The 19,493-nt window shown below is 37.3% G+C and overlaps 1 protein-coding gene across 4 annotated transcripts in view; it reads left to right on the top strand.

Moving 5' to 3' along the window:
* The window catches only part of NELL1 (neural EGFL like 1), a 379,806-nt gene that overhangs the window by 102,983 nt on the left and 257,330 nt on the right, over positions 1–19,493 (top strand). For all 4 annotated transcript variants that reach the window (XM_081882839.1, XM_081882838.1, XM_081882841.1 and 1 more), the window contains exons 5-7: positions 5,983–6,079; positions 14,436–14,508; positions 15,223–15,305. In XM_081882839.1, coding sequence (XP_081738965.1) covers positions 5,983–6,079; positions 14,436–14,508; positions 15,223–15,305 — 253 coding nt within the window. The remainder of the gene's footprint in view (positions 1–5,982; positions 6,080–14,435; positions 14,509–15,222; positions 15,306–19,493) is intronic.

The following is a 19,493-nucleotide window of genomic DNA, read 5'->3' on the forward strand; positions in this document are numbered from 1 at the left end:
AGTCTTACTGAAATCAATATATACTTCGCCTACATCATTCAGCTGATCCACCAAGCTTGCAACACCATCGAAAGAAGAAATGAGATTCGTTTGCCATGACTTGTTTTTGAGAAAACATTCTGGGTTTTAATAATCACATCATCCTTTTCTAAGTGTTCACTGACCAACTGTTTAATTATCTGTTCTAGGACCTTTCCTGGTACCAGTGTTAACCTGACTGGTCAGTAGTTTTGAAAGTTTTTCATTAGAAACTTTTTATTAGGCTTATAACCATATTGAAGCTGGAATTCTATAAGAATCTCTGTGGTGCATGAATCTCTGTTGTAATCTGTTTGCTATTTTTCTAGTTGTTATTTGTATACTTCTAATCCTGTCCATAAGTGGATCAATCAAAAGCCAGGATCTTTTCCTGACAAATGCTATTAGACTTGTCAGAGCAGATAATCTGCTATGCATGAGAAGTGTGTGCCATAATCATGGTGATTATCCCATCTGAGACAAGTGACCACTGTTTGGAGTGTATGGGACCAGTGTATGGGAGTGAGAATGAGAAGAGATACTTGTCAAACCTCTAACTCTGTGTTCTTGCTGTTTAGTTCAGGTTCCAGAATCAGCACATGTATAATATGAAATAATAAAACAATATACCATACAGAAAAAATATACCTCATTGTGAACCCCCACCTTACATTAATTACATATATGTGGCAGAAGAAATACTGCCATATATCGTCACAGTTTGGAAGAGTTTCTATGCAAATAAGGATTGCATCCATTAACTGCTAACTCAAGTGAGGCAATCTGTTACTTCTGGACCAGAGTTTTAAGCTCTCACAAGGTAATATTTGCATAAAAAGTCAAGCTGTTAAGAGATTCTGGAAATGTTAACTTATGGAACTTCTTTTCTTTCTTTTTTTACACACTGAATGTCTCTGTGTGCGCACACGTAAAACTTGAAGATCAATTATATTTTGATATGGCAGTTTTTAAAATCCATAAATAATTTGTGCACATGGTCAGTTCCGACTACTTCTGTATTTGAATTTGTGTGGACAAATATTACTTATGAAGCTTCTTTATATTGAAGTAGACAGACCACTGCAAAAATCTTTCCCAGTCCTGACAGATCCCGGCAGAGATTTCCCCCAACTTTTTTTACCCATTATCCTTTTTTAAAAAAGGATACACACAGAGAGAAAAGATATCATAGAGTTTGAATTTGGGTTCTCTTCAACACAAAAGATGAGCGCGCCTGCTGAAGTATGACATTTTATGGAACTGAACTAGGTGATTGTCTGCAAGAAAACCTTTGATTGTAACAACTGGGAAAAGTGCTGCTACAATTACAGGTGACTCCCCACTTATTTGAGTTTACATTCTGGCACTCCACATACACAAGTGAAAATTGCGTAAGTGTGGAAGAACCTTTTAACCATTATTTAAATGCCCTCTCTCCAATCCAGATCAAAAATATTGTTGATGTGTTTTGATCTATTTTACTGTTAATTTTAATTTTTTTGTTTTAAACTGGTTTTATTGATAATTTTAATATTTCTTGTAAATCGCATAGAGATTTGATTACAGCAAAGTGGCATATACCTTTTGTCAACCAACCAACCAACCAACCAACCAACCAACCAACCAGTGGATGGTTATTCAGTCGTACATTACTTTTTGATGCACATGAGTACATACTTTTTATTGTGTAACTTGTACATATTCCATTTATGGAGTGTGAAGACATTCTGTTGTTTTCAGTAGGCTATTTTATTATTAGCAAGTCAACATACTGAACCAGGAACCCTGTTCCAATCAACAAAATATCTGACTAGAAACTGACTAGTCAAAACAGTTAATGACAGAACTTTTTAATATCAGAACATGCACTCTAGTAATGTGTGGTGTGGGGGTGGACATGCAAGCATCCTAAAAACCACCTATATGGAGAAAAGGCACAGTAAGCCCTCTGTATTTAATCTGAATGGATGACTGAAGGAGAAGGTAAATAGAGGCTTCACAAGTGTAATTAGACCAGGATAACAATTGAAGAAAAATGAAAAGAGTCCTTTGCCATTTACCCTCTATCTAATGAATGCAGTATTCTCAAAATATTCAGGAAAGAGGGGTTGTTACAACCTTCTTCCATAAAGGGTAGTTCTTCGTTAAATTCCCACCAAAACCTGAAACAAACCATTTGGGCCTGTATCTCATTTGTCTTCTTTATATTGTACTATTGAGCTGCAGTATAATACATGTCGATTTGTGTGCTTTTACATTGAAAAATTCATTCTTTTGTGTCATTGAAGACAGATATTGTGCAGTCCCTTCAGAGCCCTACTCGGTCAAATAAATAAAAATCCAATACTCCCTTGTAAGGAGTGTTGTGGATAGCGGTACATTCCTTTGTTTTAAGCTTTGGGGATTTTAGTGGTTAACAAAAGATGGAATTCCTCATTGAATAATGACCAATGTTTTTAAAAGGCTACATACTTTCTACTAATACCATATAGGTAAAGAAAAATCTCTAATGTGAGTGTGTTATTCAGTGATTTGCTTTCTTAATGAGTATGTCAAAGCTTTTACGAATTGTTGAATTCAAAGGAACTTACCGCTAGGTAAATGTATAGAAGATGAGAGCCCTAGTTTCCTAAAACAGTATTTGAGTAGAGGTTTAATTTTGAATTTGATGCTGAAGAGTGGAGGTGTTTATTCTTTAAAATGTTGATAGAGATAATAAATAATACTTCCACAGTGTCAGTGATCTCCAAAATATATGCTTAGAGAATGGAAAATTGTTTTATTGCTCAAAGAGGTAAATTAGTTTAAGGGGACCTATGAAAGGGTATTATCTAGCAAAAGAAAAGAAAATTACTGCAGTATTAATGATTCCAACTTTGAATATGTTTTTTGCCTCAGTATTCTGAAGAATTAGAATTGATTGTAATTACAATGCAGGTAAGCTGTTCCTCCCCATAATTATAGGAATTACTCTCTTGAGTTCATTGAATGCTCCTAAGCCAAAAGTTTAAATGATTTAAAAAAAATTATACCATACATTACTGTATCTGCTTTTATTTGCCCTGGTCAATATCAGTTTGGAAGAGTATATACTGCTGTATACTTGGCTTGTCACAGCTATGTGTTGATTTTCTTTTTAAGGTTTCATAAAAATTATAGGTAATTTATGTTTCTTGAAATGTATGTGTTTCCAGACAAATAGCAAGCTACAACACAAACCCAGTGATTACATTTAGTAAGGCCAGGCTTGAACAGGTTGGAAAGCTAGATTGAGTGTAAATTCATAAAGCTGAAATGGATTGTGTTGGCTCATAGTTTGCTTTCGAAACTGTAGCTCATGTTAATTTAAAAATATGATTGCAGTGCCTTTCATCAATTTCTTATACATGTACACATTATCAGTGAAAAATGCTGATGTCTGGCAGAGCTTTACTGAATGGTAAATGGGTTTTTGTTATCTGAGAGTATTGCTTCAATACCCTTGCTGACCTCCTGTAACAATTCTGTGAGGCACTTTAAGGACAATATTGCTCAGATTTGGACAAAGTTGGAATCTGCTACAGTTGGATCAAGTTCAAGGGAGGTATCCTGAGCACTGTCTGATCCATCTGTACTGGATTATGGCCTGAGGATGTGGAGAAGCTGCTTGAAGAAGTGTCACCAACCACCTACCCTCTTGGCACTTTCCCATCTTGACTTCTTAGAGCTACCCATGGGGGTTGACTGGGTAGGTCCAGGATGTGATTAGTTTCACTGGAGGAGGGGGAAAATACCATCCATTTTGAAGGAGATGGTGTGGCATCCCCTTCTTAAGAAGACCTACATGGACTGAGAAGCATTAAACAACTATTGCAGAGACGCAATTATTCCTTTTTGGGCCAGGTGCTTGAGTGGGTGGTGATGGTAAGACTTGAGGCACACTTGAAGCATCCAGGTTGGTTTCAGACCCCACCATGGCATAAAACTTCCTTGTTTACCCTGGTTGATGACATTTGTTGGGGGAAAGGTGGGGAGGAGTGATTCTGTTCATTCTGCTTGATCTCTTTGTACCTTTCAATACTGTTGACCATGGTCTCTGTGATCTACGAATGAATGGTGGTACATTACTACTACTACTACTACTACTACTACTACTTCAGTGGTTCTGACCCTATGTCCATTACTGTTTCCAGAATGTAGTTATGGGATGCTGTTGTTTGGCACCATGGCAATTGTCTTGTAGTGTCCTGCAGGGATGTCCCCATGCTATTTAACAACTACCGGTATATGAAGCCACAGGGAACTGTCATGAGATTTGTAGTGGAATATAGGGGAATGTAGGGAAAATAGCCTGTTCTGGATGGTATTGCACTCCCCTGGAAGGAAGAGGTCCATAGCTTGGGGATGCTCCTGGATCCAGTCTTGTCACTGGAGTCTCAAATGACCTTGGTGATTTGATTTGGTTGATTGTTATATTTTTATGCCACTTTTCATTCAAATGAGTAGCAAAGCAGATTACAAACAATAACATAATAGAACATCACAAATGCAACATAAATTATATAGAATAATTAACAACACATCAGCAAAACAATTACAGTTTATAAAACACTATTAACAAAACAACTAACAATAAGCTAAACAGCACAATTACAACAAAAGCCATATGATACAATTCATGAAGTACTACAACATCATCTATAAAACAATATCAACACCATTAACAACAAAATGGCAACCATAAACTAAACCAAACACTGTTGAATTCATATACACATGTTTCCTACCCACCATTATTTTAAATCTTTCAGATGGTATGGTAACTCCTGGTTTGTAAAGCCAAGGCATTTTTTCTTTAATGTCTGAGACTATGACAATTTACAAACTGGAGCTTGCAAAGCTGCCAAACTATGAATTAAAGTTGTGTTCACTGTGGATTGCTGTTTATCTGCAAAATTTATAAACCATTGAAAAAACACATCTGTGGCTTTTGCTCCACCTCAAAAGGCTGCTGAACCTTGGAGTTGTGTGTAAATTTATGAAATTAAAAAACTGAATGTTGAATAGATGTAAGACAGGTAGACAAGCATGGCCAGATTATGGATGCTTGTGTACATTTGGAAGGCCAAATCATATTGTATGATGCTAGCAGAAGCCATGGTTCGAGAATAAAGATTCAAATCACTATATTCGAAGTTCCTCCAATTGCAAATATAATAACCACTCTTCCCTACTCTTGGTGTTTTGAAATGTTCAGAAAAACCTACTTTGTCAAGTATTGTGTATGACAATCATTATCCTTTCTCTAACAACCACTCTTGGATGAATAGCTTTCTACAATTACTATGAATATATTAAATATATATGCATTTTATTGATTATAGATTAGTAATTATTTTCTGTAATTGATAAGTGTAAACTGTTTAATTATTATTTGCTGATGTTTAATTTTACTGTTTACTATTAGATTCTAAAGGATTATTGAATATTGCTTTATTTGATATAAGTTGTTTATTTTAACATTATTGTAACTTTTTATATAGCATCTGATTGTTAATGTTTAATGTTTCTTGATGATGATGATGTGTTGGAAGCCTGCCAGAGTGGCTGGGGCAACCCAACCAGATGGGCAGGGTATACATTTAAATATAGATATATTATTATTAAATATATTGTAATAGTTGTTATGGCCCAGTTTCCTTGTAAATGAATGCATTGGTTATGGGCTATCTCTGCTTACTTGCATGTACAGTATCTGTAATTCTCATGCGGTGATGCTTTATTTTATCTATATCTGAAATCTCTATTTCTCTTTATTTTTTCATTTGAAAATTAAGAAATGTGATATATGTTGTTATGTTGAGCCTTGGATAGCAGCTTGTATAAGTCTCACTGTGTGTAGTTTATCAATGAGTTTTAATTTTTAACTTTTGTTAAAATTCTAATCAAAAAGTATTTGACTAATAGTAGCACTTTGCTTCACAGGATTTATGAACGTGTTATAGACCCTCCGGAAACAAATCTGACTCCAGGAAGCAATCTGTGGCTTGGACAACGTAACAGGAAACATGGCTTCTTTAAGGTAAGCCTGAAAAATGGAACCAAATGAGTTAACAGAAATGTGATACATTCATCCTTTGCCTTTTACAACATCCGATCATTGGTGTTTTCATAGCAACACTGCCATTTCATAGTTCAACATGCATGTCGATCAGCTAAATGGAGTGAAAATTTCTGAACACATGAATTCAGTTTACACTCATTCTGTGCAACTTTTCCTTTGTAACTTGTTTTGGATCAACTTAAAGAGAATAAGAAATGTGAGTCTTTATGTCAGAGCATGGAATCAATAATGATACATCATATGCTCTCTGTAATCAGAGGTGTATTGTTGTTATTAAAAGATGTATAGGTTATGTACCACCCTGCCTTGCTTTCTATATATTGGGTTTGGGCTGGAGTTCACACGGCTGCACCGGAACTATTTACTATTCTCCTATGTGTGGGCAGGCCTGATAACCTTTCATCCCACTTGCTACTTCCTGACCTTCTGCTTATCCTTCTCATTCAGTTTTTCCTTATCTTTAGTCTCTAACTCCTGAAACAAAATATGTAAACATATGGCCCTTTCCCAAAAAGGAGAAGGCTAGAAGGAGATAATTTCTTAGCAGCTTGGCTGTCTCCACATATGGACGAGTCAACAAGGGAACTGAATTATATCCCATATCAGGTTTATTTTAGTGCATCTAGTGGATAGCTTCATGGCCTACTCAGCTGAAGAAGGCCATGAAGGGGAAAAGACTTGCTTGCTGCTGGCTCATGGACAGTGAACTACTGTATTGGAACTGATATTCAGTCTAAAACTTTGGGGAGTGAAGTCCAGAATGGTGCTGTCTAGTTCCCTACATGGGATCCAAAACTTTGGGGTTTACTACCCTATCCCATAGCATTGGTCATCCTAGCTGGTCTTCTCAACTTCTCAGTTATGCCTGCTCCATGGGAGATGGTGTTGGTTCTGTTGCTAAGCTAGGTTTGGCCAAAATCTTCTCTACTACAGAAAGACAAGTAGCAAAATCAAAAACATCCTCAGTTTCTTTGCTCCCCTACTCTCTAAATTCCCCTTTCCTTTTCCGCAGCTTCCAACAGAGCTAGGCGGGCATTAACATCAACCTCAATGTACTCTTCTAACAAATAAGAGATAAGTAGGTGTTTTGGGGATGGGGGTGGGACTTGTAGCCTTCTGTGGCTGCAGGAAGCTTTCCTAAAGTCTGATCCTGGCTGAACTCTGCTGGAGCCTTTACCCTCCCATGCAGTGGACCAAAGAACAGAGGGTAATATGTAAAACAAAACATTAGGAAGCCTCTCTCACCATCCTCCTATTTTCTCCTGCTACTGCTCCTGCAAACCTGTGCATTGTTTGGCTTGTTGGGCCCACTGGCGAATAATGAATTCTGGCACTCATGCATCTATGGCTCCCACTCCCAGGCACCAGCAAATGTGCCACCAGCATTGCAGTTTGAAGCAGATGCCAATGCCTTTCTCATCCAGCTGTATGTGTAAAGGCCTCCCACCCACATTACCCAACTGGTTTTGGGGTGCAAGGGAGGTTGCAATGGGTAAGAATACTGCAGCAGGTTTTAATATAATGCAGATCATTTTTGTATCTCTTTTGTCCACCCACTCCCCATTTAAATTAAGGTGGAGAAATGCCTTCTTACCTGGACTTTATTTCTCCATCTAACAGCTGAGCTGTCACCGTGAAGTGAAATTGATGGCATTATTTTATTCTACAGCTGTTGGTTTTTTAACCTCAGCTGCTTCCCATAATTCTGCAGATGGTAAACATATGTTTATGGGTATATAGCAAAAAAGGAACAGGGGGAGTAGTAATAGTTATATTGGTTTTGCCCATCTTTAATTCTTTTTTGATACAGACAGCCAGAGTCTAAGAACTGAGGGATATTATGCATTTATAAATTAATATTTCTACACATTAACGCTTTGGAAACAGCAGGATAGCTAATGATATGATAATGAGCTGCCAGTTTTTATTGATCATAATGTAAGTCGACATGTGCCTTTCTTTGCTCTATGGATGCCTGAATATTTTACTAACTGTCTGCAGGGCAAAACTACATAATTGGCTGTATTTTTAAGCTTGCTTGTGAGTTTTATAAGCTTTACACTTTATTCTTGTTGTTACCCAATGCAAAAGCCTATGATTTTGATAGTTTATAAGCACACATATCCCTTGTCCTTGTATTTACATACTCAGCAGGACCCCCTTTTTCTTTTGAAAGCAATTTGTTTCAGTGTTTTAGCATATACAAACCCTATTTTGCTCAGTGTAAACAGAGATCTGCAGGGAAATAAGAATGTTAAAAAAAGAATTGTATTTTTCTTTTGTATCTGCAGAGGAATTGTGCTAGCAATTGTGTCTAAAAAGCACTGAATATTATTATCAGCATTATACTGATAATAGCTATTTCAAATCTATTAGGAGTGTAACAGCATACTTCGCTAATATGTTTTCAGTTCATCTTCTGCTTTTGTTCTTAATGGCAAAACTCTAAAATTGTAGCATTAATACACACTTGGAGACACAATCTTCTCTTTCCTTTTACACCTACTATGTTTTCCTGATGTAGCCTTACCTGATAAGTTCTTCATTTTATATTGTCTTTCACACAGTGTAAAAATCAATTCTGGAAATCTAGTGGAAATTTAGTGCTTGTTTCCATGTTCCAGAAAAACTCTGTTTACAAGCATCTTAGCTTGGAAAATGACGGGACTTTTGCACTGTAATTCCACTTGATGAAATTTGGGGCAGTATCCTGGCATACAGTTCTTTCCTGCTGTTTAAAATTTAGTGTGACGTGGCAGTATATTGATCAAAAAGCCACAGTGCCATAACGCAACAGGTACTGTAGTGTAAAAGGAACACTAGAAATTGGAACAGAAGTGTTAGCATTATAAGAAGTAAAACTAACCCAATAAACTAACAAAAACAACAACATTTTTTTATTTATACCCCACCTATCTGGCTGGGTTGCTCCAGCCACTCTGGGTGGCTTCCAACACCCATAAAAATAATAAAACATCAAACATTAATAGTAAAATTCAGATCCTATATAAAAAGTCACAATAACTTTAAAATAAACAGCTTATATCAAATGAAGCAATATTCAATAATCCATTAGAATCCAATAGTAAACAGTAAAATTAAACATCAGCGAATAATAGTTTAAACAGTTTACGGTCATCAATTGCAATAAAGTATTACTAATCTAGCAGCAAAGCACAATGCATAAAATACCGCAAAACGTACAAAACCATAAAAAAGGATCAAATTGAGAATCAAGGACACACAATTTACAAAATTATTTTTACAAACTATCTCTGAACTCCTCTCTTCCCAGCTGCTTCTGCTGTTCTCAAAGTCATGGTCTGGGAAAGGCTCCTGGGGCTGGAGGGTGGGGCAAGGCAGGTGGAAAAGCCATTGCCTGCAAAAAGTCTCTCTCCCCTCAGTTCTTCCCCTGGAGGAGAGCAGGCCTCTTATAAAGACTCCTGGGGCTGGGGCAAGGCAGGTGGAAAAGCCATCTCCCCTCATGTCTGAATGTAGCTTCTGTGTTCTTAGGGGACACCCCACCCCATATGATGGTGACCTCCTGTCTTATTCCTTTTAATTTTCAGTGCTTTTCGTTAAAAAGGAAAAAAAAATCTGACACTGTAAAGGAAAATCTCACAGCTACCCCTCATATTTGATAGAGCTCTGCATCCCCAAAACAGGTCCAGCAAATGCCTAGGTAACATTAATGTGGTTCAAGTTAGGGGGAGGTGAGATTGTTCCACATGTTGCAGAGCATTTTAGGAAGACGAATGGTAAAATGAGTTAGGAAAGTGTAAAGAAAGTTGGTGAAATAAGTCAGTGTATTTGGCTGTTAACCAGAAGGTTGGTGGTTTGAGCCCACCCATGGATGACTGTGGGCAGGATTCCTGCTTTTCAAGGGGTTCAACTAGATGACCCTTGGGGTCCCTTCCAACTCTACAATACCATGAAATATGAGCATTCTGTTTTTGCCTCTTGCACAACACAATCTTATGAATAATTCTTGTAGATGGGGAGGAATTTTTTTGAATAGGGTATCTTTTTGAGTATTGCAGAGTAGTAGTATAGTACTCGTATGCCAGAGTAGGAAAACAAAGAAATTAGAGCAGTGTTTCTCAAACTTAGGTCCCCAGATGTTGTTGGACTACAATTCCCATTATCCCTGACCACTGGTCATGCTAATAAGGGATGATGGGAGTTGTAATCCAACAACAGCAGAGGACCCAAGTTTGAGAAAGACTGAATTAGAGTGAAGAGGCAGCTCAAAGATAAATCATATATCATGTTAAAAGTATTTGGAGCACCTTACTTAAAAGAAGCAAGGGAGAAATGTAACCAAGAAGGCAGATGATTCTGTTCCAGTTCTCACATCTTCATCCTTGCCTTTCTTTCTGAAGCTATACTCACTGTGCGTGTTAGGTCCAAACCTGTATGACACACTCTGCATTAGAGCACTAGAGACACATCTGTTTTTAGTTATCCATCCTGAGTACATATTTATAAACTGGGATATTTCTGAGCCTGCATCAATAGTTTTGTCACTGATTGTATGAAATATATTAATTATGGATCCTACTGTATTTTTAACTCTTTTATTATAAGGGTCCATCTAGCAATGCTGGTGATAATGAACAAGTAGAAAGAAATTCCAAGTTGTTTTAAAGTATTTCCAATATTGAGCTTTAATGCTGTAACATGCCTTGGGACCTTAGAGTAAAGGGCATGTAATGATTGATTGATTGAATAATAATCTTGTCACCTCAGGTGTTGGAAGCAGAGATGAGGGGGCAGAAGTCTCCTCTTCATGATTTTCCACTTAATGTGGCAGCTTCCCTTAGCTGCTTTGGTCAAAAACATCAACAGCAACTGTTGACGAAAACAGTCATGCAATGGAATGCCATATAACTGACCCTTAGATGCCACTGTAGCAGAAGGGAATTGTTGTGTGTCACTCAGCTGCTTCCACAAGTGGGCTGGCATATGGCGAATTGTAATTCTGTACTAAAGCACAAAAAGTCAAGGGACCTGACACTTCCCCATCACTTAATGCTCACCATGCCTTTTCTCGTATGTCCGTGCTTCCTTCTAGCAGTATGTCATTTCTGTCAACCTTACTCTTGCCCCCGAAAATGCTCTTCTCATTTTATGGAGGTGAATTTTCATAACAAGATTTTTACAATGATATGTAATATTATTGCAAATACAAGACAATATCCACAATTCCTATAATCTGTGCAGTACGTTCTCTGACATAAGGCCCTGACACAGCAGCTGTTGCAATATAGGATGCTAGCTGGTCGTGTCAGTGGATATAACTGGAGGTAGTGCTATAGCTGTCGCTGTCATAATCCATTGAAGTCAAAGGCAGAGTACACACTGCAGCTTGACTTTTCCTGACAAAAAAGCCCTTTATTTATATTTGACTAGTCATCTTGAAAACAGATTCTGGTAGTTGTATACCTGTTTAGGGAAGCTTTTAATATTTGATGAATTATTGTATTTTGACATTTTGCTGGAAACCGCCCAGAGTGTTTGGGAAAACTCAGCCAGATGGGCAGGGTATTATTATCACCATCATCATCATCATTATTACCATGGCGGCATCTAAAACCTGGAAGTGAATGAAAATGATACATGTGTATAAATAAGCTATTGGCATGCATAATAAAAAGAATATACCTTTTAAAGCATATAGTTCAAGGCTTAGAAACAGCGCACAAAAAACTGACATTAGCTAGGCTGCGTGTTGCTACCACCCTCTCCCAGCTGAAAATGCTAAAAAAATTCAAGATTAATGCTTAACAAACAAGCAAATGGTGGGGGGAGCATTTGTGATAGGTATATTTTTAACATTTACAGTCATACCTCGGGTTACAGACGCTTCAGGTTGTGTTTTTTCAGGTTACGGACCCGCTGAAACGGGTTACTTCTGGGTTTTGGCAGTCGCGCATGCACCGAAGCACTAAAACGCGCTTCAAACTGCAATGCTGGTGCAGACATGCCGCTGTGGGTTGCGAATGCTGTGGGTTGCAAACGTGCATCCTGCATGGATCACGTTTGCAACCCAGCATCCACTGTATTCATTTATGTAGCAAATAGGGCTTTTTTCAGCCAGAACTTGCTGGAACTATGTTCCAGCACCTCTCAGGTGGGCACCATTGCCATTATAAGCGAACAAGGGAGGCAGACATGGTGAGTTTCAACACCTTTTTCCAGAAAAATAGCACTGAGTAAGGCTATACACCCGTGGAAAAAGTCAACAGGTGCTTAATGTTAAGCAAAGGCAGAATAAATCTTAGTAAAGTGAGGTGAAACAGTTTGGTTGTGCTGCACGCCTGGTGTGCTCAGTGGTTATTAATTAGGCTTGCTTTAACTTGGACTCCTCAGGCCACGATGTCAGTGAAGCCTTGTACATACTGCCTAGATGAGCATTTCAGTGTAGATTGAGATGCCCACCCAGATATGACTTTACATCAGCTACATACACAGATATCCATGTTGTATTAGGGCAAGGGTTTGGGTTTTATTTATATGTATTTAAACATTGCCCTTAGACATCCATGTGTCTGTATACATTGTTAATACATTGTTCAGTAGCATTCATTTTCAGAATCATTTTACGGATTGCTTTGGAGGTTATCCCTACCAACTGACACTGTCTCCTCTCATTACTCATATGACTTCATCATTCTCATAGATGAAAAGGTTAATAAATGTTCTGGATAGTTATTTTCATTAATATTTTCAATTAATATTTGATCTTGAAATAACAAGCAAGAAGAGCTGCTTGCTGATTACCTTTTCGCTATCTGAGACAACGAGCGCATAAATGTTAAATGTTGCTGCATCTGCAAATCTTGGAGTACTATATTTTATTTATAGCAGGAGCTCACTATTCCGAGCAGGATATGATGTCTTCTATCTGCTCAGTAGCACCCATTTTTCTGTTGTACTCCAGCTGAAATAATGGCTTCAATTTCTGATGAAACCAATATTTTGATTATCAAAGGATAACCTTGACTGTAAACTTACTTTTCTACATAAAGTGGTGTGTGGGTGGGTGTTTTCAGTACACTTTATGTGCCTCTCCAGTACATCATTGCAGCATGCATGTCTATCAAAATTTATTTGAATGCTAAGGGTCTTGGCCTTTTTTGTTATCCTGTTCACATATGTCGACATGTCCAAGGACTGAAGACCTCGGCATTTGATTTTAAGATGCAGATTTAATCTGAGTAAAGCATCACATCACACTGAGGCTAATCAGTGGAAGAGGGGTGGAGAAACCTTTCTCTGGAATCATTGTACTATGAATAAGTCACCTTGTGAAAGTGGCTTCAGACTAGAATAGTTCCATTGGCATTTGCTCTCTAATAGACCTTTCAAAGGTTTTCGTTCATAGGGTTTTCATTGCTCGTCTTTGTGTATGTGTTTGTGTGTGACTGACTACAATTCACCATATGCTTTTAGTTTATGTGCCATTGAAAATAGTGAGACTTAAGCATTCTTAGCCACACCCTGGACTGTGGTGTTGAGTTTGGATCTTTACTTAGTGCCCTAGGAATATTATTTGAAGGGCATGGTAAAAATAGTTAAGTGAAATACAAATTAACTAAACTTTTCATATAAAGTGAAAATCATAAGGTCTGTGGCTAACCAGGCTTTGCGTTCAGAATTTTTTACTTGCCAGAACAGTTCTTATTTCTTATGTTTTACCATGAGGTTCCAGAATGGGCTCTAAAACTTTATTCCCCAAATCAATAATATTAACATTATTTCTATTTTTAAAATCTGTAAATATTTTGTCAACTAGTTTTGTTAGATCAAGCAGTATGAACCTACAACATTGTAGTATTTTGTTCTCATTTTTTAATATGAAATTGATAAATAGTGAATGAAGTCAAATGAAAGTTAAGTACTTTGGGTTGTTTTAAATTCAACAGGAAATATTTAAGCTAGTGTGTAAATTGACCAGTACAGTTGGCTCTTAAAAGTGCATAACTTTGGTTAGTTGATGTTAAATGTTATCTTCTGGCCTATGAGAGTACTTAACTTCACTTACTCATGAATCATAAAAACCTACCTAATAATTTTTTTAAAAAAATCAAAAGCTATGGTTTTTTAAATTGAAGAAAGAAATTATATATTTACCAATTTAGTGGTATCTTTTTAAAAAGTTCATATGATTTTAATTATTTGTAAATCAGTATGTATGTATGTATTGTATTAATTTGCTATGCCTTATCAAGACATAACTTGTGAATTATTTTGTACAATTTTAATTGTATGACTATAATCTATATTACCAGCTATCTCTTCTGTTACAAAGGGTATCATTCAAGATGTGAAAGTCATCTTCATGCCTAATGGATATATAACACAATGCCCTAATCTGAATCGCAGTAAGTAGCACTTTTAAGTATATATATTTAAAATTAAGTTTACAAAAATACTTTTAACAAAAATGAGTGTTTTGTAGTGCCTATTCATTTGTTGCGCAACAATGTTACATTCTTCCTGAGATGTACCACTTTGTAGTTGAACAACTAAGACAATGTTTTGCCAACTTTTCTCAGTAAAAGCAGGCTGGGGAGTTATAGATATAACTGTTTTACTCCTTCATATATTTAACTATGCATATTTATTTTCTGTTCATTTAAACTGATCTTATAAGTGACCTAGATGACAGTTTCATTGGGAAAGCCAACAAATTCTGGACCCCCATTTTCTAGTTTGCATTGAACTAGGCTACACATTACTGTCATCACACCAGATCAGTTCCGATTTGTCTGTTCAGCATTCTGATGGCTTCATTGCTTATAAGCCAGAGAAAACTGGACTGAATTGCAGACTGTGGGATACCACCCTTCCGCCCGTGCTCTTCTGTTACTATAAGATTCCAATATTTCCATTAATACGTCATATGTGTGAGACAACCCAATTTAAATTATTAATTTTATTTTCTATTAAAATGTCCATATGTTTTCATTTTCTTACAATCTTTGTAATATTTGTATTACAAATGCTAGAATCAATAGCTAGTGAGTTAAGCATATGGTAGTTTGTTTTGTATAATATGGTTTTTATCTGCTGTTTTCCTTCCTTCCTTTATTGAGCCTGTCCAACCTGCAGTGACTTCTTAAGCCTGGTTCAAGGAATTATGGATTTGCAAGAACTTCTGGCTAAAATGACAGCAAAAGTAGGTACCTGACCTTTGTTCCCAGTTTTACATCCAAGTTGTCATTTGCTTCCCATATTTGGGCAACCATGTACACATTTCTCATCTTTTTCCAGTTTATGTATCATTATGTCAAGGACTTATTTCATGCTATAAATGGAAGAATAAGTTACTGATCCAGAAAGAATGCATTTTTCCTTTTTGTTTGAATTGTGGTTGAATGCTGATGCTGAGGCTTGCCTAATGGAATAAGAAAACAAGATAGGCACAAGTATTTATCTAACCTGATGCATAGTTGTCAAACATGGTTGTTTCCTATGTCATTTGTTTCCCTTCATAGAAATAAAACACATAAAAATCTGTACCCTTCCAGTTATTGTTAATAACCTGTTCTATATCCAACCCTTCAGTTCTTACATAATATAGGGTTTTTTTTGCATGGGATAGCATGATGATGAGAAATGGAGGTCATTGGGATTGGAGTTCTACCAGTAGTCAGGCAGCAGTGGCTGCTCATCAGATGCTGTCTAAATCCTATTTTGTTTCTGAGCTGCCTTCACTTGTTCTTGTTCCATGTGCTTATCTTGTTTATAATAACACACTTTCATAGCATTAAAATGCCAATTATAAAACAAAACATTGTGTATACATACTGGCTCTGTTTTTACATCATTGCTAAACCACAGTTTAAACCACAGTTTAGCAATGCATGAGCAGGAACAAACCTCAAATGTAAGTGCTCTCCCATTATCTTCCCACAAGGCTAGGATGCCTTCAGCATTCCTCCCCCCTCTTTCTCTTAAAGCAGTTTTATCTGGGCCACATTTCCAAAATAAAAATTATAAACGAGTCTTCTCCCATACAGTGGTACCTCGGGTTAGAGATGCTTCAGGTTACAGACGCTTCAGGTTACAGACTCTGGTAACCCAGAAAAAGTATCTCGGGTTAAGAACTTTGCTTCAGGGTGAGAACAGAAATCACGCAGCAGCAGCGCGGTGGCAGTGGGAGGCCCCATTAGCTAAAGTGGTACCTCAGGTTAAGAACAGTTTCAGGTTAAGAACGGACCACCAGAACGAATTAAGTTCTTAACCTGAGGTACCACTGTACTCTGTTCAAACAGCGATTCTGGATCACAGCTAGGATTGTCCTCAATCGCACTTGATGCTCTTGCTTTCATTTAGAAAAATATCTATCCATATTCTGCGCATATACACACACTACACTACACTGAAATGTTTAAATGTTTATATTTGATTGTTCTTGAATCTTCCCACCACACTTGCCCTCCTCTCCTGGTGCACCACACAGTTTGAGAACCACTGTATTAAAACCCGCTTGTTGTGTCATATGGATCAGAGATCATGGTCCATAACTGTGGCCAGGGTCAAAACCAAATCAACTTTAAACCATGTTCCACAAATCTAGGTTGTTTAAACTAACCAGGCATAAAGTATGATCCCTGGTCTAGATGACGTGACAAGCCTACTTTAAGTGAAAGTCAAACTAAAAGCCTCTGAAGTCCTCCCAGTTGTGTGCCTAAGGCTTGCTATGGCTTCTTCCTGCTCACCACTGGTTAGCAGGACATGCAATCATGGCCACTGTTACAAATCTTTGCAAAGCTGATGGTTTGAAATCTGGAGCATAAATCAGCCAAAGATAAGCCCTCTTAAGCCCTGCAGATTTCAGTGGACCAGTGCTTATAGGCCGCAGTCCTATAATGCCTTTCCTGGGAGTAAGTCCTATTGAACAAAATGAAACTTACTTCTGAGTAAGCATGCACTTTTGACCTTTTTAAATTAATGGAACTTAAAAGTGCCATTGCATTGTTTATTTATTTTTGGTTTTGGTTTATATGAAAACTGCACAAGGCAGTACATTCTACAGTGATTCCCATCCCCCCACCAAGTATACCCTATTTAATGTCCCCATACTTTTTACGCTTTCCTTTCTGATCTTGCATCTTCATGTTTTAATTCTACTGTCTTAATCAGCATGCTTTGGACTTGATCACTTGGAGAAAGAAAAATATTAAATTTCAGTTCATTTTACTTCTGGAAAGTGAGATAATTATTCTGAGACATGCTGGTGGTCTTAGTAGGTGCCAATTACATAGTGCATTGAGTGACTTGTCCTTGCTGAAGTTAATTATATTTTTCTTGCTGATATTTTTTTTTATTCTAGATAATACATAATTAACATTCTGAAGGTTACAAGCACCCCTACAAGTGGAATGCTCTTTACCTTCATATTCCATATTCCCAGGAACTGCTGTTTCATTGCCTTTTGCAGTACATAAATTTAGTATTTTGTTGCATTCATAGACCAGTGAGAACATGTCACACTTGTTTGTTTAATTGTCAGAGAAAAGCAAGCAGAATGCAAAATTGCTCATTTTATTTATTGCTAAATAGAAACTTAGTGGTTCAGTTCTAAAACGACACATATCAGTTGTCATGTCAAAGCTTGAAGCCTTCGTTCCTAATTGCACACCTGTGTGATCAGGTTGTTGTGACTTTATGATGAGTGTCTCATGCTCAGTGTCTCATTTTTTGATATTTGCTGGTTATTTTTCAAGGCTGAAATGTGACACTGAAGTCGTGGCACGAAACAAATCACTCTTGTACATTGCTACTAGATTATGTATTTAATGATGAAATTATGTGGTTTGCCTTCTCTCTTTCACCCTTAATTTCCCCCTTTACTCCCTTTAAGTAGACTTTTTTTCTTTTTAAGAATATAAAAAAGGTGAAGAAGCCCCTCTTTCTGTACCCATAAGTACAAATAGCCTCAGATTACTTTTATTGACATAGATTTTGTCTTTCAACAATTGAGTACTCAATCTGATTAAAGGCCTAAAGATTGCTACTTTGCTCCTGGAGTGTTTAGGATCAAATTATTTCAATAAGGAAGACTACTATGATTTATTACTATGGAATTTGCACTGCACCTCCCCTTGCCACCATGGCAAGTAGGAAGACAGAGACTGAAGAGTTGGCCAAGCCTGTTGTCCCATGTATGAATCCTGCATCTGCAACAGAAGTATCTGCTGTTCAGTTTCAAATGCAATTGGTTTCCAAACATGAGATCAAATACATGATAAGTCGTTTCCTCCATGAATTATCTTGTTTTTTCTAATGCTGCATGTCCTAATGACTACCACCTCTCCTTTTGACAATTAATTCACCTGCAAAACCATTCTATCCTACATGACAGAAAGCATAATCTACTACATTCAAAACCCCACAGTGTCCTATATGCACCATTAGGTTATAGCCAGTGACAACCCATTATTATTAAAAGTTAGCTAAGCAACATATCCAAAATCCACCAAAATTTCCCCCCACCAACATCCCGGACAAACCTTCTAATTGAAAGCAAAAGTGTGCTGGACTTTATCCTTGCCTTTGCTTTTATAGGGGTAGGTGTTGTTTCATTTATTTCTGGAATAATGGAAGTATTTCTAGAATACTTGTAATGGTTCTGAGAGCACAGGTGTTAGCAATGTGCTCTTCCTATATTTATCCAGAGGCCAAGCTGCTTATGCAGCGTGCAACCTTCTTGCACAAAATACCCTTTCTATGTAATACCCATTATGTCCCTTTATGTGCTGAAAATGTTCAAAACATACGCTGGAAGTGGAAAGGCCCTGCATCTGGTCTGAATTATGGCTCCTATCAGGAGTGTACGTATTTACTGTTGGATGTGTGGTATGTTGTGAATGAATGCAGAGTTTGCCTGAATAATATGCTTCAGACAGGAAGGGGTGGGGAAGTGTTTTAACATTAGAAAAGCAATGGATCAGGCCAGAGTCCCATCTAGTCCAATTTCCCGTTCTCAAATACCTATGCAAAACCCACAAACAGGACCTGAGAACACTGCTTGCAATTCTCAGCAACTGGCATTCAGCAGCATACTGCCTCTGGCAGTGGAACATAGCCATCATCCCTAGTAGCCATTGAAAACCTTATTCTCCATGAATTTGTCTAATCTTCTTTTAATGCCATCTGAGTCAGTTACCATTACTGCAGCTTGATGGAGCGAATTCTTTAGTCACTATATGCTGTATGAAAAGGTGCTTCATTTTGTCTGTGCTAAATCTTCGAACACTCAGCTGCATTGTATGCCCTGGAGTTCCAGCAGTATAAGAGAGGGTGAAAAACTTTTTGCTATCCATTTACTTCATGACATGCATAATTTTATATATCATGT

This window comes from Podarcis melisellensis (assembly GCF_964234715.1).
Source record: "Podarcis melisellensis genome assembly, chromosome: 1".
NCBI lineage: Eukaryota > Metazoa > Chordata > Lepidosauria > Squamata > Lacertidae > Podarcis > Podarcis melisellensis.